The sequence below is a fragment of the Megalops cyprinoides genome, chromosome 11 (assembly GCF_013368585.1).
Source record: "Megalops cyprinoides isolate fMegCyp1 chromosome 11, fMegCyp1.pri, whole genome shotgun sequence".
Classification (NCBI taxonomy): Eukaryota; Metazoa; Chordata; class Actinopteri; order Elopiformes; family Megalopidae; genus Megalops; species Megalops cyprinoides.
The window spans coordinates 2,868,534-2,895,929 of NC_050593.1; the positions used below are offsets into that span (position 1 = coordinate 2,868,534).

Sequence of the window (27,396 nt, forward strand, 5' to 3'; positions counted from 1 at the left end):
CTCTGTTGTTCTCCTGTGAGTTTCCAGTGTTTTGACCCCTTTGCCTGTTCTTTGGACCTTGCTAGTGTTTTTGGATTTGGATTTGGATTTTCGTATTGCTGCTTCCCGGTGCAGACCTGTGTTGTCCCAGACCACGACTTTGGATTCTGTTGTTAAAGACCATTCACTGCACTTGGATCCCAGTCTGTTTCATTACACACATATACACATGCATTCAGTCATACACACACCTAGTGTACGTGCACGCGCTGTAGACACACATAGATGCACAGACACGCACATACTCAGGCACATGGGTAAAGAGAACTGTCATGTCTAAAGAGTTTTCTGTGAACAGTAATTATAGCATGTGGGAACGAGGAGTCATAGGCTTACAGATCCACAAATTATGCAGTTAAAATTCTGCATCCACAGTTACAGTGCTGCTGCAGCTGCATGGAGAGCAGGATAGGTCCTCTATAGGCACACAGTCGATATATGCCAGAGGTTAACACCTGACCCCAGACCCCAGTGACAGGGGCTGTATTTTCATGTCTCACTCATAGCCTATCAAGTGATAGGCTGAGATGTGAGATCAGTCGATTGTTGTGTGAGAATCAAACACTACTTAAAGGTGACCAACAGACACATAGCAGACTACTTGTGTGGACATGTTCACATATACCTGTGAATGGATGGATTTATCATTAGAGAGATGAAATTGAAATATTATTGAGATATTGAATGCACAGCTCTGGGCAGACATGCTCTGGCTTAAAAATAGTGGTGCAGATGACTCGAACATGACTCCTGAGGGATAGGCTTTCAGTCTGCATTGGATAAAGAATGAGGATATGCCATTAATGCATTCTGCAACACAGAAGACCGCAGTCCCTGGAGAACAAAACATGGCCAACAGAAGGATTCAGGGGGTGGTCATACCACGGACGACGAGGGCTTTGTTTATTTATCAAACGACAGCGATCAACATCGCTAGATCAACATCAGAGTTAGCATTGTACATCTCCAGCACCATTCATTTAGGTTATATTGAATCACTCTGTCATTCTTGTGTGAGGATACCCTGCAGCTCATACAGGAATTAAAAGGGAAGGTAGTGGCTTAACAGGGCAGTGCAGCTGCAAATGGAAGCGATAACAAAGCAATCCCATGGAACAGTTAATACAACAACAGGGGGAACCAGTCACAACATCAAAAACAAATATGTTTTTATTTTTAACATAATTGTGAACCCAAAGGCCTTTTTTGCAAGGCCTTTGGGTTCACAATTGCAAGGGCCACAGAGAGGATTTTAGGACAAGGACAAGAACATGAGTTTCACACACTGTACCCTAAACGTTGATCTCAATTGCAATTACATTTCCATTAGTCCATTCTTTGATGCAGTGGATTATTGAGATTGACTGTTACCTGCTTATAAAGGGAGGAATGATTTTGACATAAAATGTGGCACACTTATAAAGAGCAGATGGATCGCTGGCTTCAAAATGTGTTTATTCAGAGCTGCATTTGAGATGAGGGTGCCAAGCAGCAGCTGATGTGACAGCAGCATTACATCAACAGTGTCATATCAGTGACAGATTTCATCTTCCGAAGCTTAAGTTAGGAGTTAATTTTACAGGGGAGAGAAGACAGAGCTGCAGCACTGGGTCATCCTTTGGACCTGTACAGCTCTCATCCCTGTGTAGCCTTCCTTGCAGATCTACATGTCTTTATTTTTTTAATGTTTTTTTTTTCTCTCTCATTATCTAGGCATAGCCCATAAGCTGCTTGTCTGGCAGATAAAGGCTCACTGATCTCTGTGTCTGAACACCTTTTAGTCAGTGTGTTCTGTTAGGGATCCCGGTGCTCCTCAGAGCTCTGTGACTAAACTGGCAATGGTTTCCTGGAGTATCATCACACCACTGTGTGACTGCTTCCACTGTTTCACTGTCAGCCATGCCTTTATGGTACATTTAGGTTGTGCAGTCCAGATTCTTTAGTTAATTACGCCAAAATCCATCACTGAGGGAATGAATGTAACATTTGTATCTGCTGTTATCATTGGTATAAAGGAGATGACCACAGCTGTGGCTGAATTGGGTAGACTGTGTGTGTGTGTGAGTGAGGATGAGTGTGTGTGTATGTGTGTGCATGTTTATGTGTATGTGTTTATACAGACATTTCTGTGTGCTAACGGGTGCACATATTTCAGGCATACCTGATTGCTCAGTTCTACCTACTGTGAGTCCTTACACGTTGAAGTGCTTGCCTAAATTTGTGGCTATAGGAGAGTGCAAGTCCGCAGCACACAGACAGTAACCTATAGCCTCTGTCCTTGTCTGCCATGAGCTGACTCCTCCAGTCAACACAGACTGTGGCCTTGTGCTAGGATGAGGCTCTTTGCAGCACTGAGGAGAGCATTTCGGTAGGCTGCAGCAAGGCCACTCTGTGGAGGAGACACATGTGGTCTGTCTGGAGAGTGTATCAGAAGTGATCTTTTCCTTTTTAATATCACCCCCAAACCACAGGAATTATTGACATTTACTCATGGAAATTTTTTTCACCTGGTAACATTTAAGTGCCTGGGCCATGACATTTTCGAGGATTCAGCAGGGAGTGGGCACAGAAGTGTGCCCCACCCTCGGATCCCAACCTGCTTGCCGAGAACTGCAGAGCCACCAGCCGAATGTCAGGCCACCGCAATACCATCTCTGATGAGGAAAGCCTCAACAGCTCCAGCCCACACACCCACTTCTCCTAATAGAAACACTGAGTGATTCATAGGCTGTTGTGAAGAAACACTCCCTGATTCATGCACTCCAAAAATGAAATGCAGCATGATGGGTGATCATCAATTGGCGTTTGGCGTGGGATACTGGTCTTTGTTGTTTTTTTTTGTAGTTATATTGTCTGTGTTCAGTAAGATGCACCATGATCTTCAGTTCATTGCTGTAACAGCTTTGTTACATATTAAAAGAGACACTGTAGTCTTAGTCCATATCTTTCATATTATGCAATGTGCAATAAACACAGCCATACTCGAGACACAGCCATACTTGCTCTTCTTACGGACAAGGACTCACTCACAGCCTACCAACAATCTGTTGCTCACTTCTCCCAGTGGTGCACAGACAAATACCTCCTCCTCAACATCACAAAAACAAAGGAACTCATATCTGATACCCTCAAGAACACCGCCCAACATGACCCCATATACATCAACAGCCAACCAGTGGAGATAGTGGACAGCTTCAGATACCTTGGTGTCACTCTGGACAATAAACTGAACTTCAACCACAGAGATCCATAAACGTCAGCAGAGACTCCATGTTGTCCATACACTCAGGTCCCTCTCAGTCAAATCCCACCTGTTACTCCGTCTGTATCGCAGCATCATTGAGTCCATCCTTCTGTACTGTGCCACCTGCTACTTCACCATGCTCGCCATCAACAATAGGAATAAGCTCATAAAAATCACTCACACATGTTTCAAAATAATCGGCCTTCCCACTCCCAACTTATCAGCCCCCATAGCACAGGACCCCTGCCATCCTTTAAATACATGCTTCTCACTCCCCCCCCTCTGGAATCAGATACAAACAGAACTTATAAAACTTATAAAAAGACAAAATTTGGAAAAAGTTTCATCCCATCTGCCATAACTTCTTTGAATAACCTGTGCAGAAGATAGCAGTGTTGCTGTAGTTGCTGTACTGTCTCTGTGTTAACTGTTAGGGTTGTTATGCTGAATGTTTTGGTTTGTTATGTTGAATGTTTCTTATGTTGAATGTTTCTTGTTGTGGTAAAGACTGTGAAAACAAATTTCCCCACGGAACAATAAAGAATGAATCTGAATCTGAATCTAAAATGCAGACACTGGCTTCCAGTAATGTACAGATTGTGACTATAACATACTGCACACACAGACATGCATACATACACAAACATACAAATGCCCACAAACACCCATAGCACACATACTGTGGTTTCCAAAAGTATTCGCACCTATGTTAGCAACAGTAACAAAAATATAATATATTAAAGGAATTCAAGTGTATAACCAGTTTGTTTTCTTCAAATAAAATGTAAAAGTATCTGAGCTAATAGCAAGTCTCCACAGAACAAAAGCACTGTTCTTACAATTGATTGTATGTGCTTTTGCCATACTGGCACTGTACACACATCAACTTGTAGATTAGTGCTGTCTGAGGTTTGGATGAAATCACCTTCAGCCAATAATCTGTCTTTGCTTTCCTCACTTTCACGTGGTTAGGTATCGGTGTCACATCTGGTGCTGAACGGATGTTACTCAGATGTGTCCCCTCTGTCTGTCGCTTAGCCGGTCATCCCTGTCACCTGTTACCTGCCCACCAGAGCCAGCAGCATGCTTGCATTTTCATTCATCTTTCTGTGCTGTTCTACCCAGAGTCCCAGGTCCTCTCTCTTCTGCATAACAGAGCTATAGTGCTCCCTTTGTGTATGTGTGTGTGTGTGTGTGTGTGTGTGTGTGTGTGTGTGTGTGTGTTTGTTTGTATGTGTGTTTGTGTTGCGGGGAGTGGGGTGGGGAAGAGTCATAGTAGATGTCAGGTTGGGCCGTAGAACAGGATGGCAGTGACATGTCTGGGAGGAGCTGGGAAAGGGGGGCTCAATATCGGCACACCAACTCCAGGCTTCTGCCATTAGCATTTTAATGAACATGGAGGGTGAAGATGGCCAGTAGGTGAAGTACACCATCCTTGTCACACCCTTGTCAATTGAGAAAGTTTGCAGAAGAACAGTGGAGATGGAGACATGGCTGCTGGGAAATATCCCCCCCACATACCTTATTATCACATACATACACACACACACATGCAGAGGACTGAAATATGTGGGCAGGTTGGCTCCTCGTGTTCCCACAGTGTAATTGCTCCATACTTCATGTTAAGTGAGCCTGCTGGCCTTCGAGGTGTCTGACACTCCGCATTAGAGTACAGCTTTGTGTGTAATAGAGCTCAAATGAGGCTGTAATTGATTCGCACCTACAGCAAGGACGCTGAAGTGTGCGCAACAGAAGCGTATGGGTGCTTGACCCGGCTGGCACAGGGGTGTGAAATGAGCTGCTGTTTCAGCAAGAGATGATTACTCCCGAGAGAGTCGGCACACAAGCGCTGCTTCTGCATCGGGACTGCGGGAAGGCATTTACTTCTCAAATGTTAGATGATTGCCGTGGTGGGAAAAGGGAAAATAATTGTGCTGGTGACGATCATTTTACACACACACAGAATGTGTTTGTACAAACACACATGGAAAACCTCTTTCCAATTCATTCTCTTAAAGGACACTGAAGGGTTGTCCTTTGAATAAAGTAGTTCACTTTACAATTATTTAACTTGCATAACTTAATGGAGCATGAAATGAATTTTAAGTTTTCTGGAGGGAAAAGTATATAATCATTTAAAAATAAACCTCAGGGCAAGTTTTTTTCTTCTTTTTTTTTGCACACCAAACACACATCAGCTCAGTGCATCTAACCAAAAGCTTTCCCTGGATTTTATTTAATCTCATTCCCACCATGATTAGGAGGCCTTTATTTTGTGTCTCTCCTCCCAGGGCCCTCTTCTAATGGCAACATGACAGTGCAGACAGAAATAACAGCACACATTCCATGCTTCCTACTGCTGTGTTTGATGAACGAGGTTCTTGGATGGTGCAATGGAAATTTTATCAACATTGATCTATACCATTAGCTCCCATTTGGGGTATATGGGGTCTATCCCCCCCACCCCCAACAAGGGATCGGAGGATGTCACAGACACAGTGGATTTTGCACGTACCTCCAGGAGATGATGGGATCATTCTTGCGAAAGGAGACTTCATTTCATATTTTAGTCATTCATTGGTCTATTTTTCCCTGGTATTTTGCTTAATGTTTTGGAAGTACTGTATACAGTACATACAGTACAGTACATTTTAATTTTCCAATAAAATAACATGTACATGTCATAACCAAAGCCCTTTTGCATGCAATTGCTGTATGCTGCAGCTGTAATTATTCCACATTTAAATGGTGTCATCATGGCTATGATTATGATAATTATGCTTTTATATTATCATTAAACATTCTACGAACTGAAGAGTGTTCAGTTCTAACATCCCACATTCTGTCATCTATTTCATGATTACTGTTCTCCCCAAAGTGCATTTTCATGTGGAATCCTGGAATGGCTGCCAAGCCAGCTCCAGTTATTCTCAGATTTGCCTCCAGGCCTGACTAACTGAGCAGCAAAGTAACTATTTGAACAGGAATCCCAGGGTTATTGTTTGGCTGGTGGTAGTAAGCACACACCGGGTAAGCTATTAAAGGGCATAAGGTTTCTTGCGTGGCTATGTGTGTGTGAGAGTGTGTCAGAGAAATGGCTGACTCTAGTGACAGCAGCAGACATGCATTCCCTGTTAGAGAAGCTGCAGCTTCTGTGAGGAGGGCTAAGCACACACCCTGCTGAGGGGCTCACAGCTCTGCAGCAGGGCTCTGTGTACATTTTGTCTGTTGAAGAGAGAGAGGCCTGCTAGCATGGTTATGTTCCAGTAACCCCCTCCACACTCTTTGCACTGTGTCTGCAGACACTGTGTAAATCATTCCACAGTGGCATCAGCCAAGCTGGGTTCGTATGAGCGTGGAGCTGTCTGTCTGAGTTTCTATATATATATATATATATATATATATATATATGTGTGTGTGTGTGTGTGTGTGTGTGTGTGTGTGTGCGTGTGTGTCCTCCCTCCTGTTTGTAGTACCAGCATGCTTCCCTGAGGCAGTAGAAGTGAAGGGGACTTGGATCAGTCAGTCAATTGCCTGTCACAGCAAAGAGGATAAGAGAAAGAGACAGAGAAAGCAACAGAGAGATGGGACGGAGCTGGGAAAAAGAGAGGGAGGGAGGGAAAGAGACAGACAGAAAGATACATACATGCATATATATATATACATATATATATATATACATGTATGTATCTTTCTGTCTGTCTCTTTCTTTCCCTCTCTCTCTATATATGCATGTATGTATCTTTCTGTCTTTCTCTTTATATATATATATATATATATATATATATATATATATATATATATATATACTACTCACAAAAACTTAGGGATATTTGTCTTTCGGGTGAAATTTATGGAAAATGTACAAAGTTCACGCTACAGTGATATTATATCATGAAAGTAGGGCATTTAAGTAGAAGCATGCAATGGTGATTTCCTCATCTCAAACCATTTATTGAAGCCCACAACAGTGGTGGGTATACCACAACAAAAAATGTCAATGTCTCAATAACTTGTCATGTGCCCTTGAGTATCAATTACAGCTTGACAACGACGTCTCATGCTGTTCACAAGTCGACTTATTATCTGCTGAGGCATGGCATCCCATTCTTCTTGAAGGGCGGTCCTCAGGTCATTGAGGTTCTGGGGTACAGAGTTACGAGCCTCTACACGACAACTCAGCTGATCCCATAGGTTTTCTATGGGATTCAGGTCTGGAGAAAGTGCAGGCCACTCCATTTGAGGTATCCCAGTCTCCAGCAGCCGTTCCCTAATGATGCGACCTCGATGAGCTGGAGCATTGTCGTCCATGAAGATGAAATTAGGCCTGTGTTGTTCATGCAGGGTCACAATGACTGGATTAATGATGTTATTCAGGTAGTATGGGCTTGTCACTGTACCATTCACAAAGTGTAGGGCAGTTCTGTATTGACTAGACACACTGTAACACCACCACCACCAAAGGCTCGTCTGGTGACAACAGTGGCTGATTCATAGCGCTCTCCTTGACGTCTCCAACATTGTTGGTGGCCATCATTTCTGCTCAACGTGAATCGACTTTCATCAGAGAACAGCACTGAGGCCCACTGGTCCCTCGTCCAGTGTAAATGCTCCCTGGCCCATGCAAGACGATGACGCCTGTGCCTGGTGGTGTGGTCAGGTACCCTTGCAGGTCGTCTAGCACGCAGACCACGCTGATGTAAACGGTTTTGAATGGTCTGATGTGACACTTGGGTGCCTCTCACCTCCCTTAAATGTGCCTGGAGTTGAGTGGCATTCATCATCCAGTTCCGCAGGGCACTGTTCACAATGAAGCGGTCATCAGTGTGGGATGTGGCCAAAGGACGTCCACTTCTATGCCTTCCTGTGACTCTTCCAGTCTCTCTGAATCTCTGTTGCAACCTGCTGATGACACTCTGTGACACTCTAAGCTTAGTGGCCACTTCCCTCTGAGAACATCCTGTTTGAAGCCTCGCAATGGCGCGGTACTGTTGATCAATTGTTAGGTGTCGTCTTTGTCTCATGATGTCAAAATGTGAACAGCATGATGTAGAGGACTGTTTAAATACCAATTCTAATTGAACCAGGAAATTTATTGGTCGATTCATGGATCAAACACCTGTTGTGAATTTTGCCGTTCAGCTCCTTGTTAGAGAACAGCAAGTTGTGCAAAAAGTACTGAAACATTGAACAGTTGGACATGTGCATTCAAAAGTTTAGAGAAGGTCAAATTAAATTCACCTGTAAAGGTTATAGAGCATTTTAGGTTCATCCTGAAATTTCACCCGAAAGCCAAATATCCCTAACTTTTTGTGAGTAGTGTATATATATTCTCTGTCTGCATTCTGTTTGTCTCTCCTGCTCTATCTCAGCTCTATTCAGTTCAAATTTGCTTTATTGCCATGAAATACATTGTGCAAATGTTAGCAAAGCATATAACGTTTACATATACATAAGATTGTATTCATACATATACATACATCTCTCACTCTCTCACACACAATTAGGGTTGCCACCTGTCCCGGTTTTGCCGGGATTGTCCTTTTTTTGAGCGACTGTCCCAGAAAATTAATAAATGAGTAAAAACGGGTAAAACACAGTGACGATTGGCCATGTCTACACTTTTATTTGATTGGTAGCGGAAATATGAAAGCTTACCTTATTGCCTAGCAACTGCCCGGGCTGTCGGTCTGCCATGTGCATCCACATCCACAACCCCACCGTGAGTTCAGTTGCTAGCTAGAGGCAACGTTATTATTTTTTTTTAACTTTAAATGGGGAGGGGGGACGGACGAGGAGGACGACAAAACAAAATCAGATGAGCCTCCAGTGTCAAAGAAAAAATGATTTACAACGTACAACAACAGACTGGTCGAAAAGAGAAAACTTTTCTGAATGGATAAGGCCCACCCAAGGAGACCCATTCTCCGCCACCTGTGTTTTGTGTCCAGCCAAAATTTCAGTTAAATATGAAGGAAAAACAGCACTGGAAATCATGCAATAACAAGAAAGCACCAGAGTTTTGTATTAAGCAAACGCAAAAAAATCTAGTCATTTTAACTTTTATTACAAAAAAAGGTTCACCAGAGGAAGACAGGAAAGCAATAGCAGAGCTTAGCAGTGTATACCACAGAGTGCTTCACGGCCACAGCTACTTATCTACGGATTGTGGCAATAAAGTAAGTGCGAAAAAGAGGTGAGGAATGTCAGTGTTAGGTTGCCCAAATTCATTAAGTTAAATAGTTGTTTATAATCTATTATAATGCATCTAATCATGTTTTCATTTCTAAAGGGAGTATACCTTTGGACATATGATTACATTTTATAGTAGATTATAATTAGTCAGTATATGTTTACATGTTAAAGTAAAAAATCTATTTAATGTAGAAAGGGACAGCAGCAGACAAAGGAGTCCAGAGTGAGTGCAACTGCATCAGAGAGTGCGTGTCCCAGTTTTTCACAAATCAAAGGTGGCAACCCTACACACAATATACACCTATTAGTCAGTGCATTATCAATCTCCCCTTTCTATGACCTTTTTGGAGAAGTTATTAAAGTATTACAACATCACAACATCATTAGGAGAACTTTGCTCTTCGTCCTACCTCTGGATTATAGGATTTTGTGTGGTGATGTAGGGAGGGATGTAAGGAAAGGGGTTGGGGCGTAAGGAAAACAAAAAGAAAACCATGAGGCAATACTGACTGTCCAAAGGAAACACACAAGTATTCTCTTGGGGGTATCTGTTTGTATCATGAGATGGGGTCAGGAGGTCAGAAGGAACTCCTGAGAGATGGAAGGTTAGGCACATAGGAACTGACAGGCATTTGCCATTTGAGTACATGGTCGACTTCACGATGGTGCAAAATGTTAACCGTTTGACAGTTCAGTCCTCCATGGCCTCCGCCACTGCCACGGAGAGCCTCCCCACCTTGTCGCTCTAGAGAAAGCTGCCAACAAGCCACCCCAGGAGCCCGCAGAGCAGCAGATTTCCATTGGTTCACTGTCATCATCTGCCAATGCAAGGGGGAGAGAGAGCAGGCTGCATAGTGCAGTGTTGCTGTAAACCACAGCAGTAATTAGCTCCATGTCATAGAAAATGCACTCCAGTAACAGGATAACAATGGATTGCATTTGTGTTGTGTGTTTCATGGAGCTTGAAGCATTTTACAGTCAAGACAAGGGGAGCACGAGCCTTCTTTTTAATATGTCATCTTGAAGATGTGTCTCCTATAGTAGACTTTTCCCATTGCTGCACTGGAGGATTATTTTGAATTTATTTATTTTCACACGGTCAACAGGGACGTCCACCCCCTACATGAACACCACCTCTACTTCCAACAGCAACCTAGTTTCTCCCAGGGGTAACCAAGCTCAGTACCAATGAACTTTGTCCATCAGGCAGTTCAAAGTCACACGGTGCTATGGTGGCTGTATGTGGCTGTCATGCAAAGAAAACAGAACAGAACAAAGCTGATGAATTTTCTGTTGACAATTCCTACGTAATGTAAAATTAGATTGCACCATTTATTTTGAACAGAGAAGGACAGACTGCATTCATTTTGTACAAAATATTACTCTGAGCTGTGCTGTGCAAAGTTTAAGATAAGGCTAGCCAAACATGGAATACCGCAGGGTTCAATTTCATGGTGTACATTATTTGTCTGGGTATCCAAATAGCATATACCATACATTTGAATCCTGTGGCATTCCACATGTAATGTTGAGTTATGCATATAATTCACTTTGCTGGACTTTTTTGTATGTTAATGGATTGGGATCTCATTGTCAGAAATTCAACAAAACCTCTATAGAACTACTTACTGTATTTTCTGAATAGGAATATGAATTATGAAACAAGAATTCAATGATGAGTCATGTCATATCCTTTTGCTTGCAGGTTCCACTGCAGCCACGTAAAGCCTTTTGCAAATGTTGAAGTGCCTCATGTAAAGATTATGTCCTTCTAAGAGATGTTTTCTGTTGCGTGCTTTCTGTGTTTCTATAGTTTTGCACTGTTGTTCTTTACTCAGTCCACGTGCACTGCAACAAAGGTAACTATATGTCAGTTACCTGAAAACAGCCATTTGGACCCGACTGAGTCATGTTTTTATCCATTTTTATAATTTTTATTGTTTATCCAATTCTCACCCCTCTATATTCCTATATTGCTTTCTTTCTCTCTTTTTCCTCCGTCCCCTGGTCTTTTACTCTGTTTCATCATCTTCATCTCTTCCCATTGCTAATCTCTCTCCCTTACCCAGATCCCTCTACATTTACCTTTATGTTTACCTTTCATCATTTAGCAGACACCCCTGTAAAGACCAATTCAAAGAGTGAGAGCAAAGTGTATCTAATAAAATGACATGTACATGACATGTACATGCAGTATACTGCAGACTGTATGTAGAAGCCCCCAGTGCTGTAGTGTTGTGATAAATTGTGCATACATCTCCTTCTATCTCCAATTCTGTTTCTTACCTTCTCCTCCTCTTTCTGTTGCACTCTTTCCTGGTCTCTAGCTGTCTATCCTTCTCTTCCCATCTTTCTTTCTCTCTCCCCCTCTATCTTCATTTCTCACTGTCTCACTGTTTCACACTCCTCTGTACTGTCTGACCACCTGCCTTTAGCTATAGTTCCTATCAGTAGTCTCCTGCTGTCTGCCACCACAAAGCTTTAAGGCCTTCCTGTGCGCTGTTGAATTAGGTCTTCATCATCCTGTGCAGGTCTACCAGCCTCGGTGGGCAGTTTTTATAAGGTGTCAGAATAAGAGCAGAGCTGTCACGGGGTGGGTGCCAGTTATACTTCTCTCCAAACTGAAGTTCACAGGTGATGGTCAGTGTTGTACCTCCACACAATCATGAAGCTTGCACAGTGTTTGGGGTGGTGGATCCATGGATTGGTCCTAGAGGCTGCTGAATGGATTCCACAACCAGTTAGGGTGGAAATTTTAAAAAATCTTTACGTACGTGACTTATTCTATGTTAAGAATCATGCATGCTACATTACATGGTTCATTATCTTTTCATTAGCGTTATTAAGCTCCTCACATTTTTCACCGCCACATTTGCTATACTCTAAATCACTGTTACCTCAAAGCTAAGAGGATATTTTCAATCTAGTGTTCTAATCACACCGGTTTGACTGTACGCGCGAAAGGGTTAAAATCTTACTGTTTCAGTTCAGATTGCTTTAACTTGGCATTTCAGATATCCAGGATGCCACTGCTGTAAACTAATGCTAACATTTAAAATGTCTGCAATTTTCAGCTTTGTGATAGGCATGGCAAATGTTTTTGCTTGGCCACTTGCATGCCCATTTGCCATGGGCATGGTTTTATCCACTTTGCAGTAAATCAGATGGAGGTCACATTCAGTCCTGCCTGCCACCACCACCTTTCTCTTACCAAGGTGACTGACAAGGTAGGCACAGGCATGGACAGGTCGCCCCATTTCAGCAGGTCATATATATTTCATAGTAGGAATGGTCTCTCTGGAATGACCCAAGGACATGCGCAGGACAGAAAATGCATGGAATCAGTGTTCGGAATACAGAGCATGATATGGCTAGGCACTGCATTCCTCTCCATAAGAAAAAAGGCACTTACCCTCATGCAGTTCCTTGCACATACTGGATGTTTGACTTTTCTTGCATGTGCTGTTGGAGATAATCATGTTTCTGACAGTAGGGACAACTTAATAGGCCTGTTTGGGATAAGTAAATAAATATATACTGTATATGTAGTCAAATATATTCATGTACATATATTTTTCAATTGCATTGTTGTGTGGAAGCATAATTTCATTGTAAGTCCGCAAGGACTGGTCAGCAGTGGTCTTAGAGTACCAGGGACAGCTGGGAGTCAAGGGAACAGTCTAATGTTGGAGGATGAGAGGGATTGTGGTCCCTATAAATATTGGCATCCTATTGTAGTGGTCTTGAGGCAAAAGAGCCACCCTGGCCCCAAAGGGTTATGGGTTCAACTCCCAAAGACCTTGCAGATGGTGCCCACTATTTCTCAAGCGCTTGACATAAGATAGAGATTTGAGTTTGTTGGGCAGTGTGATGAATTACTACCTTTATCTGTCACTCACCTTGGGAATTGGGACATGCCCTACCCCTTTGAGTCACCTGGCATGGCGATCATGTGATCATTTGTATTGTTTGCTTATATAGACGCTCTTCTTGTTTCAATGGTGGCTGGTCTCTGGCACTGCTGTCAGCCTCGATCCCTGGGCTGAAGCTCACCACACACCTTCATTCCATCACTATGGATGTGATTGCCTTGTTAGCACAGAATCAACAGTCTGCACAGCCTATCCGCAGCATTGACTGATTATTTTTCTTCAGCAGCCAAGGAGGATAATTGTTGTGGGGCGTGGGCATCTCATAGCTCGTTATTAGCATCTCTATTGATTGGCTGCTCTGGCTCCAGCACTGTATTTAAAATAGACTTTAAGCAGTGTGGGCTGGTCCCTTATCTTCTCCCTGTGTCATTTTAATGGCAGAGGGCCATGGAAAGGCAGAGCTGCAGTGGAAGTATTCAGTATATCCTGGAATAAAGGGGAAGCTGGTAGTGCAAGGGAGCAGAACAGAGGGAATGGATTCCCCCTCTGGAGGTGTCTCACATTTACAGGGACCTGCAGGTCAATTTGAAAAGCCATTCTAGAAAATTTTATTAAATCTGTAAAAATGAAAAACTGGTTTATTCCCCTTCAAACTGCGAAAGACCCCCATGCGCGGTGCAGACTGAAGCAGCTACTCTGCCACGATTTTGTTTTTTTTTCGACGTCCAAACTTAGCATGCTCTGGGGAAGAATAAGAAAAAAAATGAGGGTATTACCAGTTATTACAAGAGAGGCGTGAATGTCCATCATGTTCACTAAAGGAGGGCTGTAAGGCGGCGATACCCACGTGCTGAGTGCGGGTGTGTAAAGAGCAGCAAGCAATGATGGACGAGCAAGGAGGCCACTGACTGCCAGAGATTTATCCCAGTTCCCGCCCAATGCTGTCAGACAAAATGCATTTAACGCAATCTGCTTGACTCAGCTTTTGTCTGCGTGCCTTGATATATACACATAAATTACCAGGGGCGGAAAGGGGAGGCCACATCTGAGCATTTTCAGAGAGAGTTACGGTTTCCATTCTCCATCCACTGGTGAAAAGGAATGCTTCCCCATCCAAAGAGACGGGTTCTGTCTGACATGGCACAATGCTGCTTCCTTTCTGTCTCCTTCCCCTCTGCAATTGTGCTGGCTAGAATGGATGCCTCCATCATCTGTTACGCTGCACAGCTCAAGAGAAATGGCCTGAAAAGCACCTCTGGTGGTCGTACAACAAAATCAGAGGGCGTATTTCAAGTGTGCAGTGCTTTACTCTGTGTCCAACAAAGTAGTTTTCATAGGGTACTGCAGGTTTTAAACAAACTGAATCTGAATTTGAGAGACATCTACCAATGGTTGGCTATGATAGCTTTTAATGTTTCCCTCCTTGCCCTGTGGATGCACTTGGGATGCTATGTGTGTCAAGGAGGAATGGTGTCCAGCCTCCATCACAGACTCACTGCTGCTCATGATAAACAGCATTGCACTGGCCAGAAATCCAGTATATCAAGGGTTTAACATCCTGAAATTTAAAAACATTATTGCGTGAGTGACAGGAAAGTACAAGTACTTAGATTCCATGGAAACATGTCAGATTGCTTGTTCACGAAATGCACACAGCTCACCTACAACCAAGCACACATGAAAACACCCACACACACACACACACGTAGAAAGAACAGTAAACACTGACTTACGCAAGGAGTGATGTTAATCTTTCACAGTGATTCCACTCTAGATATCCAGAGTTTTGTTCCCCAGAAGTGTGAGACTCTGCATTTATAATCCATAATACCAATAGGGAAATAATTATTCCAGTGCCATACATATGGATTGAGACATGTGTGGCTGCAAATGCTACAACTCCATATGCAGCCACATGGTCACCCTTTGCCCCCTCTCCACCAATCTATATTCCCAGTCAACAGAAAAGCCTGGTCCAGCAGATTAACTGAGGGGCTGTCATGTCTCTGAGAGAGAGATTGGCAAACCCTAAATGGCTGTCTAAAAAGTTTTGTGTACCTCAGGGGTGATTTTTTTCCCAATAAGTTATCTCATTTTCCCTGTTTTTACAGTTTGCCCTGAACATGATTGATTATGGTTGGGTATGCCCGGGTGCACCACCCTGGCCCAGAGTGAAATATTCACTTTTTCCTGAGTCCTTGGTTTTTTAGTAATTTCTTCCTAAATTACTCAGATTCAAACTACATTGTGCTGGGGTTTGGGGGTGACCTTTTCTTTCATTGAAATAAAATGAGAGAGAACATGTCATTCAACACAAAGCATGCTGCCATGCAGCACAACGTTCAGACTCAATTAAATCAATCGCACATGTCGTCTGCTCCTTCCAGAAATCGATACCTGCAGTGGCATCCCTGAAAGGCGCCCACAATACAAGTCCCGCTTTGGTGCGGATCTTCAAAAGCCCCACACCATATCACTCTGACAAACCCATGTTGATTCAAGCACGATTGAATCCGTTTTGAATGGCTTGATGGAAGAGCTTTTGGAACTCGCGCCTTGGCCATCATGGATATCATTTATAGTATGCTTTGAGGTTGCCTCAAAGTTCATTTGAACTTGACATCACCTCAGTGGTGATTGAAATCCATCAATCCAGAATGCTTTTCATAAATGTTATTAAATCGTGTCTCTTTATTGGTTTTAGAGTAGTAGTTCTTCTGGTCTCTTGGTATGAAGGCCATTCTTTTCATGGTATATTTGGAAAAATTCCAAGAAAAAGGTACAGCATCATAAAATTGCAATATTGAAATAAGATTAACTTAGGCAAGGACTGTAAACTCAAACTAGTTTCTAATGTACAGTGAGTCATTTTTTCTATTATAGGTAGACACAACAGTACATTACTGACCAGTTGTGCTACCATAAAAGTTGTACTGTGGTATGACAGTTCATCCCTTTCCCTCTGTAATCTCCTCCACTTGGAAGAATTCTTTCTTTCAATGTCACTGCTTTGCTAATAATATGTCATAATGTCAGTTAATGGCAGTGAAGGTGGTTGCCTGAGTGGTAGACATCTCTCATGTTATTGGCAGGGCATGATGTATCTGGAGGAGAGGAGGCTTGTGCACAGGGACCTGGCCGCTCGCAATGTGCTGGTCAAGTCACCCAACCACATCAAGATCACCGACTTTGGGCTGGCCCGTCTACTTGATGCTGACAAGAAGGAGTACAATGCAGATGGGGGCAAGGTGAGTGGCCCATAGGTAGAGATGGGAGGGTGGGTAGGAGCTGATTGGGGTGGTTAGGAAAAACCTTCCATGGGTTAAAATGACTTCATCACCTTGAATCAGTGCCTGAAAGTGCATTCGCTTTCTCTCACCTCTTTCCTAATTTTTTCCTTTCCTTCCTCTCCACTCCAACCCTCCACCCAGTCTTGAATGTGCTGTGCAGAGAGTGAAGACTGCGTCCTTTTAGTAATACATCTGCGTTTACATGTTGCCAATTGGCAGCACAATTTAAAAAGATTAAGAAAATAATGTAAAGAAAAAAATAACATCTGGACCTTCTTTCTTCTCCCTCCCCCATCTCACCAGGGTGGTTAACATCTTGGAGGTGTTAATATTTGGGGGGGATCTCCCCCCAAAACCACACCCACTGGAAGGGGAACTATGCCAGCCGTGTACATGGTTTTAAAATGTTTAACTTGTTTTTTAAATAGAACAATTTTGATCAATTAATTGTTCATCATCTAAATCAGTCTGGCTGATCACATAATTGTTATAGCCCAAATCTTGTTTCTTCCAGGGAAATTGGTCGCTTTGAAGTGCCTTTCATATTCTACTTCAAATTTTTGTTTCCCAGCAATTAGATGATTAATCCACTCTTTGCACTGATTATGTGGGATCTCTGTTTGAAAACATCTGAGTCACAAACACCACCTAAAGAAAGAGGAAAGAGAGTGTGGAGCAGTGCTGGCTTTGAAAGGAGAGGCTAGGATGGTCAGAATTTGTGGGCTGAGTCACAGGTCACCATGGCAACACACACAAGAAGTGAGGGTGATAATGTGACTGATACCCAGCCCTCTCTAGAAATGTGGTGTTGACGCTCCAGAGCCGGCCCCAGCGGAAAACAAATCAGGGGGAAATTGAAATGCAGTGGGGGGTGGTGACTTAACCCAAAAAATTACGCACGCTGCGCACAGCTATACGTGCATTATTACACCACACACACACACACTCACAGATCAACAAACCTCAGGAAACATGTACCATCCACACACCATTGCATGACAGCGACTCTGAGCTTGATTTCAACAGAGCCAACAACGTTTACCGATTTAAAACAAGTGAGCGCTTAAAGCAACAACCACCAGGTCAAGTCACCCATACAACGCTCTAGAGATGTCTCTGCTAATAAACACATGCAACTGGAAATTGAGAATCAATTTCTACTGAAGAACAGAATCTAACACAGGCAGTGCAACATAGTAGGCACATATTGTCTTGTAGGCTGACTATTATAAAGCTAACAAAACTATTAGTGACATAAACAATAGGCTAACACATTAGGCCTACCCAACAAATATAAGTATCCCTCAACCAGCCTAGCACTCCAAAACATGAAAAGAATATTGAATCCTACCTTATTTCAGTACAGTTGAAGCCAGGGGGCATTTGTAGCTATTGAAAAAATCAGGGGCAAAGTCAAGTTTGCCTGGGGCTTGTCTTTTTTTTTTTGAAGGGAGATTGGCATCGGTAGGTTGGGGAGGTTATATCTATACCTTTATAATAAATAAATATTATCACACCTTCGGACACTGCAAGTCAAGGTCCACTCTGTTACACAGTCTATTGTTTTGCTATAAACACCTCCTTTTTCAGGGCGAAAATATTCGGGGCTAGGCTTAAAATATTCAGGACTATAGCCCCGAATAATCGGACCTAACGACACCACTGGTTGAAGCCAAGGTCCCCTGGCTGAAAGTAGCAGGCTGAGCAGGCTGGTCTCCCAAAGTCGTTTTTTCTGGCTTGCCTGTGTTGTCTTGAGCAGCTAGTTGGTCAGTGCTGGTTGATACGCTAGTCCCAGGGTCTTCATTGTGTTTTTTTTAATCCATTTTTGGATGTCCATTTTGTTTGTTAAAAGCTAGATAAACTAAGCTAGCTATCTTCTTGAAATTTACGTGGGAAAGTTGCCAACTTGGAGTCCACACACAACACAACACAACAAGCTTACACTGCGTTAGTTAGCTCGCACTCACCCAGACAACCAAACAAGTGGATTTGTGTGAATTTGAAAATGCAGGCTAGAACGTGACTTTGGTTTTAGCTAATTATGGTGGGCTAAATTATGCATTAGTATTTTAAAATGAAAATAAATTTTTAAAAAATTCAAATTAGGCCTAAATCTTCACTGAGAGGGCAGGGTAGTCCATCTGAGGGGGCAACGCCCCCTTATGCCCCCCTGTGGTGCCGGGCCTGTGACGTTTACAGTTTTCATCTATCGTTGGCCTGTGATTCTGGAGTTTGTGTGCAAGTTTGCCTGCTATTTGGTGATGGAGGAGGAGCCACAGCTTTGCTGGGGGAGTAATCAGACATGCTGAGGGTGGAGTCACATTAGTCCTGGGGGAGAAGTCACTATGGTGTCTGAATTGGAACACTGGGTAGTGTTATGGTGCGTTTCCACCAAGTAGTACAGTAAAGTTCGGTACAGTACGGTACGCAATTATTTGTGTTTCCATCATCAAACGTTGCAAACCGTACCAAAATAAGTGTACCGTACCGTACTGGTTTTTGGTACCCCTCTGTTGGGGTACCAAGCATGGTGGTTTGTAAAGGATGGAGCTACACCCACTGCCGTCCGTTGATTGGTCGACAGAGAGTCGTCACTTGCGACAACATGAATACTGTGCGACAACACACAGTTCGCAATTAATCTGGAAACTTTAACGCATTAATGTTTTAACGCAAATTAATCATAATATCAAGGTTGACCACAACTCCCTTCCATAATTCCAGCGCGAATATTTACCTGGCTTAATTACTGAAAGGCGTGGCAAACGCAGATGTGCTGAACGGCAAATTTTGTTTTAACCCTTTCGCGTGTAGCGTCACACTGGTGTGATTAGCTGTTTAGCACATATGCTAAAACTGGTGCAATTAGAACACTAGATTGGAATTCTAGTTAATTTTGGCTTTGAGGAAACAGCGATTTAACTCTAAAAATATAGCAAATGCTAACTGGAATCTATAAGAAACTTAATAACGCAAATGAAAACATAACGAATGCGTAACATGCACGCTACATACCATAACAAATAAGTTACATGCGAAAGGGTTAAAACGAAATTTGCCATTCAGCACATCTGCATTTGCCACGCCTTTTCAGTAGTTAATGTGATTAATCGCGAACAAGCGTTTTGACAGCCCTAATACAAACACAAAAGTTCAACCGTCTCTGCTGTGTTGCGTTCTTTATGATGTCACGCTACTTACCTAGCTGACGCGGCAATCGCCATCCAGCATACGCCCTGCCTATTAAGTAGGGTACGGTTGGCAGTGGAGACACAAGCCGTACCAGGGTTTACCGTACCAAACCGTTACGTAACGAACCGAACTGTACTGTACTGCTTGGTGGAAACGCACCATTACTCTAATCTTTTGTGTTTCTCCCTCTCACTTCATTGGTTTAGAATTCTCCCTGTCCCTGTCTGACTCCCAGTCTTTCTCTCTCTGAGAATTGTACTATTACTGTGAAAAAGTATAGGCCTACTAATAAGCCATGTCTTCCCCTTCTCTCTGCCTCTGCCCCTCTCACTTCCCCACTGTAGATGCCCATTAAATGGATGGCCTTGGAGTGCATCCACTACAGGAAGTTCACCCACCAGAGTGATGTATGGAGCTATGGTGAGCTAGGACTGTGGAACCCAGAGCTGCTGGTATTAGCAGGAGAAAAAAATAGAGTGTATGAGATTATAATGACAAGAGCAGGTCTTTCAGGCTCATCATCCCGGCTGTAGTGTCTATTTCCATTTGGAGTCCAGGTCAGCTATCCTGTGCATTAAGATGTGGGGACTCTGTGGGGAAAACAAATACTTACTAGTGGTAGTGTGAAATTGACCTGATGATTTCCCACATATACCCCTTTGACCTGGTGACAGAACTCAACTCAAAATAGCTTCTGCACCTCACTTTATTGATCCAGTTAACAAATATAAAAATCTCAATTAAATCTGGACACAGCTCATTTTATGTGGTCTGACAAAGACATTGTATAAGGTTAATATAACCTACTTTGTTTCATACTCATTACTGCTCCATAACCTTCTAAACCATTATGCTGACAGTAGTTCAGTTGCCATTAGAGGTGTACAGACACGTCATTATCGGTATCTGTATCTGTATCTTTTCAACCAACAAAATTATCTGTCTCTATATCTGTATTCGGATAGTAGACCGGAAGTCACGTTAAATTGGACAAATGTATTTTTCGTTGTTTTTCCAATATTGACTGGAGTTTTTAAATGGAGGAACATAACACATACAGCTAAAAACAACAGGTTCTAAGCTTCATTTTGATGCGGGGGTAACCCAGCTGCCACACCAGGCTTTTGTCTAGCTAGCTCCCGCACCTGAATCGGTGGGGATGACTACAGAATATAGCGATCACTTTTCAATAATGTGTAGTAAATGAAACGAATAGTTAGTGAAATCAAAGTCCTATGTTGCAAACAGAATGGGCGTTTTTATCTTGTGGCCATCCACAATGATATGAATCGATCTGAAGAAACATCATGGCTGACGCATAGGCATATGTCAATCATGGCTTTTTTTTTTCGAATAATAACAAGCAACTTCGGACAGAAGAAATATCTGTTTCCATCGCATTATTTGTGCTTTCCTGAATAACGTATCCGAATTCGGGTACATCCCGAGTTGCCATGCTGTAAATATGTGTGTAAAAATTGACTTCCGTGGTTTAGCATGTAGTACAGGAAAAATTTCCAGAAAAGACATTCTTGGAGGTCCTGCTCTTAATTTCAGATGATAAATTAACAAATTTGCCCATCAAATCAACCAGATCAGATCTTCCCAATCATCCTGCTCTCTGAAAGGTGGAATTAACTAGTTCACTTAATGTGAGATGAAAAAATTTTAGGTTTACTCGCCTTTAGAATAGAGACCCAGGCTAAGCTAAACTACAACTCATTTGTAACCTGTGCAAGAAAAAAGCATACAAACATGTAATAAAAAACTGCTTTGGCAATGAGTCAGGGAATTAGAAAAGAATAATTGATTTATCAGGCAAGAGCAATAGTGAAAGCCAAATAGCAGCAATCAAATAGCAGAAATAATGTGATGTTATACAGAGGAATGATTCTTTACCCTTTGAGTTAGCAGTGACTCTTGTTTTGTAAAGAGATGTAACACCAGCACTCCAGTAAGGACGATGAGAGCAGTGACTCATCCAATGTCTGTACAGTTTGTTCTGTTATGGTGTAGTGTGTTGATTGAGGAACATCTGTTCCTCCCACTGCAGGGGTCACTGTCTGGGAGCTGATGACTTTCGGAGGGAAGCCCTACGATGGGATCCCTACCCGTGAGATCCCAGACCTGCTGGAGAAGGGAGAACGTTTGCCCCAGCCCCCCATCTGCACCATTGATGTCTACATGGTCATGGTCAAATGTACGGCTCCAGACACACACACACACACACACACACACACGCGCACACACACTTGAACACATGCTCACAGACACAAGCAGCCCTTTCATCTAAAAGCAGGTGAGAGTAAAGCATGCAATTATCAAAGCAGTGGCTTCTGACTGCACTGCCACCTGTCCACTCCTGCCTGCACCTGCAATGTGTGCTGTGGTTACATCATAGCCCCATGCAGGAGGGATGAGGGAGCCTGATTGCTTTACTGGAAAGAAAGAGTCATGCTAGGACATTTGTACTGTGTTTTCATCGGTGTGTGCCTGCATGCGTGCATACGTGTTTGTGTATGTATGCGTGTATGTGTGTGCCTGGTCACAAATTTGTGAGTAGCTGCCTGTTTCTGTGACTGACTCCTCTTCCTGTGGGAGTGGCTGTTCGTCCTTTGTGACAGACTGCTCTTCCTGTGACAATGACCACTCTGCCTCTGTCCACATGGTGTCCCACAGGCTGGATGATTGATGCAGACAGCAGGCCCAGGTTTAAGGAGCTGGGGGCGGAGTTCTGCAGGATGGCCCGTGATCCGCAGCGATACCTAGTTATCCAGGTGAGTGCATGTCTGCCTGCCACATACTCCCCATGACCTCACTCCGCGGTAGCTGGTGTTATAATGCACAAGATTTTGGGCCTCAGGGTTGTGGGTTCAAATCCTTTCCTCTATTGCATGCTTGAAAAAGGTGCTTTACCTGCTGAAAAGCAAATGATATGATCTAATGTTTGAAACAGATTGTGAGTCATTCTGTGTAAGATGGGACAAAATATTTGCCTGGTAAAAAAAGAAGCCAAAACACTTAATTTCCAGGCTCCAACAGCATTTTACATACAGCCAAACTATGTATACAGTTGGATATGTACTGAATTTTAAGGTTAAGTGTCTCACTCAAATGGTGTCCCACCTGGGCAACTACAATCTTACAATTATGAGACAAATCTCCAAATCACCACACACCACACTGCCTGGTGCTGATAGAGTTCTCTATGAGTTATAGTGTGTGTAGTTTTATGATACTGAATGTAACTGAGTATATCTGCTTTGTCTGCCTGTTTGTCTGTCTGTCAGGGTGATGACCGTATGAAGCTGCCCAGCCCAAATGAAAGCAAGTTCTTCCAGAGCCTTCTGGATGAGGAGGAGCTGGAGGACCTGCTGGATGCAGAGGAGTACCTGGTCCCACATGCTTTCAACATCCCCTCACCGTCCTATACACCCCAGCCCCAGGGCAAGCCCAGCAGGGTAGGCTTCTTCCACACACATGCACGCACACGCACATACACGGGTGCACACACACACACACACATACACACACAACCTATGCTACTGCACGTCTTGATTTTCTGATAAGTTAAAGTCCGCTGTCCTCTCCACCTCCCTCCCTCCCCCACCCCACCCAACTCCACTCCAACCCACTCCCAGTTGATGAACAGCAGTTTTGACACAGAGAAGTCACCCCACCTCCACACAGCAGCAGCAGTGACTCCTTCATGCACTTCCCACGAGCCAGCAGCCACCCAGAGCACCTCCCCAGAGGACACACATAACGGCACCCTGCTCAAGGCAGTGCCGCAGCTTGGGGAGGAGAGAGGAATCCAGCGATACAGTGCTGACCCCACCGAGCATGGCACCCACGGGGATGCCAGCGAGGACAACTACATGACCCCAACAAAGGACAAGACCTCCTCAGGTACGCTGTGTGCAGTGAAAACACCTGTCTTGGCCTAGCCATTTCACCTTTCCAGCTCCCCAATAGAAAGGACTGCCTGCCATCATTAGGATGCGTAGTATCTTATTAACTCTCTTGGCATCCATAAGGAGGACCCTCTGTCTCTCGACTTGCTTCTTGACAAAATCCATGAGCTGACTTAATCCCTCATTGTCCTAATGTCTCCTGATTGTTTTCATCCTCTCAGATTGCTTTCATTGGGTTGTTTTTAATATGAACCATTAACTTCCAACCATGAACTCTGTCTAAAATTAATTGTATCTCTTGTTTAGCCAGTTTAATATGTTCTTAATTTTTCAATGCTAAATTTTGTTTGATGTCCCAGTGGGCTTATTTCGTGTATTCAAATCTCCCTGGATGAGGGTGTCTACTACAACAATTTTCAAAGTCATGTTTCCATATAGTGTATCAATACGTGCATGAAATTGCACAAAAGAAGTTGGTAGTAATTATGATGCTTGATACCATACTTGGTATGTTTATTTCCTAATACTTTTTACCATTCATTGCCATGTATTAGATGTTCCCCATTCTTTCCTATCTTCAGCAGATTATCTCAGTCCTGTGGAGGAGAACCCCTTTGTCTCCCGCTGCAGAAACAGGGAGGCACATGCACTGGACAACCCCGGGTACCATGGTGCACCTAACGGGCATCCCAAGGTAGAGGATGATTACATAAACCAGCCCCTCTACCTCAACACCTTCCACAGCACTAGCGAGAAAGGGCAGGAGAGACAGAAGAAAACCACAGTCCCTGCCCCCCACACCACAGCCACCACCATCACTACTGTCTCTCACACCCCCCTTCCCGCCCACACTGACCACAGCCATCACCCTCCCCAGACAAACCACACTCCTCTATCTGCCCAGGCAAGCCAGGCCCCTGTCTTTACCCAGGCAAGCCACACCCCTCTCCCTACCCAGGCAAGCCAGGCCCCTGTCTTTACCCAGGCAAGCCATGTCCCTCTCCCTGCCCAGGCAAGCCAGGTGCCTGTCCTTACCCAGATAAGCTACACCCCTCTCCCTGTCCAGACAAGCCACGCCCTTCAACCTACCCTGGGAAGCCACAACACTCACCTAGCCCAAGCAAACCACGCCCACCACCCCAGTTACCCCAGCCAAAGCATGCACCTCACCTATCCATTACACACGCTCCACCCTGCCCACCTTGGGCATGCCCTCAACCCCAGCCACACTGGCACCATCCTGGCGGATAAGAAGTCCAAGCAGACCTTTGACAATCCTGAGTACTGGCAGCACAGCCTCCTGCACAGCGCTGGCGTGCATGGGCCTGAATACACACAGGAGTGCAGCACCAAGCTGTCCCACAAGCAGAACGGCCGTGTCCTCCCCACCGTGCCTGAGAACCCGGAGTACTTGTCCCAGCTCTCCCTGAAACCCGGTCCACTGCTACCACCCCCTCCCTACCGGCAGCGGAACACTGTGGTGTAGCGTGTTCATGTGTGTGTGTGCACGCATCTGTGTGTGCATGTGCATGTGTGTGTGTGTGTAGGGGTGAGGGGGGATCACCATCAGGAGAGCTGCCCTGGTCTTCTCAACCTGGTCCAGTTCCCATACCAGCATTATGACACCAATCATTTTCTCTGCCTCTTCCTCCTCCAAGCTGCAACAAGCCACATTCTCCCAACATCTTTATTAGGATGGGGAGACTGGCGGACTTGCGTCTTCAAATACGCACCCCAATGACTCCAGTCCCCCAAGAAATAAAGTGTCAGTCAAGCCTCGCCTTCTTTCTGATCCACCAAGCCCCCACTCCCAATCATCATATCAACCTCATCCTCTTGAAGCCACTCAAGTAAGGCCATTCTACTGCATTGCCAGGTAGAACTGGATTCACTCTCCATCCTTTACTGGTAGGGGTCTGTGAATAGTGTGAAGAGTTCCAAGCAGTATGGAGGAAAACAATATGGCATAACCTTGTGAGAACTCTCATTCTATATTCAATATCCATTGTCTATAAGTCTGACTCTGTGTCAACGCTTACTGCGGAATCTTATGTACAGGATGGTACAAGGTACAGGGTGACAATTCCAAGGTAGCGAGTGCTGTTGAGTATATTTTTGACCTTACATGTCAATCTATAGAGCAAGTTTTTTTTTTCTTTTTTTACCCATAATCCATAGTAAGCAGACTTGCACTGGTACCTGGCACAGTTCTCTATGCCACTCTATAGAACAGTCTTTCACATTCAGTTTCTTAGAATTGTATTTTTAAAATATTTTTAGTTATAAACATATCACTTAGCTGGTTTTTCACAAATTCAAAATAGCTGACACAAGTTGTAGTTTTATGTTGTTCATTTGGCGGTTTTATATTATATTGTAAACATACTGTCAACACCATGCAGATACAACTGTTGCATGCTTTTTAATGTGGAGCTCATGTCGGTCATGATGTGTGGATTTTATACTTGTTAAAGAATGCTCATTTGCTCATGGTATGAAGATAGCATCAGTGACAAAGGCAACACTAGGACCATTTGAAATGTGACTTTGAAAATAAGCTGTGCTCACTTTGAACATTGTGGACACACGGTCACAAAGCAAAGGGATGTAACAAATTTGGAAGTTGTAGAGCATGAAAATGAACACAGCATCTGCTTTGACAGAGACAGACTCCACTGCCAACTGAAGGGCAACTCAACAGTCACTGGTGGTGAGAGAACTGGGAGTAGGGCACTGAAGGAGACGAGGGGCAGTAACACAGCACCCTTCCTGAAAATGGGATTTGGCCAACTGCACACTTCTAAGCCTGTGGTTCATCCAATCACATGCTTTCCCTAACAGTGAGATGTATCCTTGTGAAGATCTTACCTTTGCAGAATTCTGATTTGTAATATGCAATGTGAGAGAACCATGTTGTCACATTTCCATGATAGAGTACAACCCAGACCAAGCTTGACTCTGCCTCAAGTCTCCACCACCTTCTCCCTGCTTCCCACTGAAGCACAACCGAGCAACAAAACTGTGCCAATATTTTCTGAGGGGTTTGTTCAGTACATTTTTATGAGGAAATGTACAGCCACAATAATTGACTTTGTTGACCTTTTTTATATGTACGTGACAGTAATTTTCAATGACTTGAAGCAGATGGAATCCATGTCTATTGACAGCCAGCACCATGTGTCTGTGAGAACACTGCCAGATGCTACATTTGCTGCTAACGGGATGACAGTCTTGGATAAAACAAACAAAAACCCACTTTGAATTCCAAACTTCTCATGTTGTTTTATGGCACATATAATTTTGGTGCATTTTAATGATGTCATCTGGATTTCCACCAGATGGACAGTTTGTTTTGTTTATCACACTGTGGGCCATTTTGATTTGTTTTTCATTTTGCTTTTATTGCATCACTGTGCTTGTGAAGAAGCATTATATCCCCACTCTGTTGTTTGGGCTGCACAGAAAATTCTCTTTGTAATTCATTTGTTTGAATGTGTTGAAGGTTTACCCCAAAGGGTACACTTTAATCACACAGGAATGAGAAATGATATCACAGCTCTTTCAAGATTGCAGATTTTTTCAGGGACAAAATCAACGTACAGTGTGCTATCAGCGCTGCACTGGGAAGAGAGACACCTGGGAACCTCAAG

The 27,396-nt window shown here is 43.6% G+C and overlaps 1 protein-coding gene across 1 annotated transcript in view; it reads left to right on the forward strand.

The window, feature by feature from the left end:
• Positions 1-26,001, forward strand: part of LOC118786056 (receptor tyrosine-protein kinase erbB-4-like) — a 57,300-nt gene extending 31,299 nt beyond the window's left edge. Inside the window, exons 7-13 of the mRNA XM_036541085.1 lie at positions 16,443-16,598; positions 20,177-20,252; positions 21,886-22,032; positions 22,512-22,609; positions 23,123-23,293; positions 23,474-23,741; positions 24,328-26,001. Coding sequence (XP_036396978.1) covers positions 16,443-16,598; positions 20,177-20,252; positions 21,886-22,032; positions 22,512-22,609; positions 23,123-23,293; positions 23,474-23,741; positions 24,328-25,232 — 1,821 coding nt within the window. The 3' untranslated portion in view covers positions 25,233-26,001. The remainder of the gene's footprint in view (positions 1-16,442; positions 16,599-20,176; positions 20,253-21,885; positions 22,033-22,511; positions 22,610-23,122; positions 23,294-23,473; positions 23,742-24,327) is intronic.
• The last annotated feature ends 1,395 nt before the right edge of the window (positions 26,002-27,396 follow it).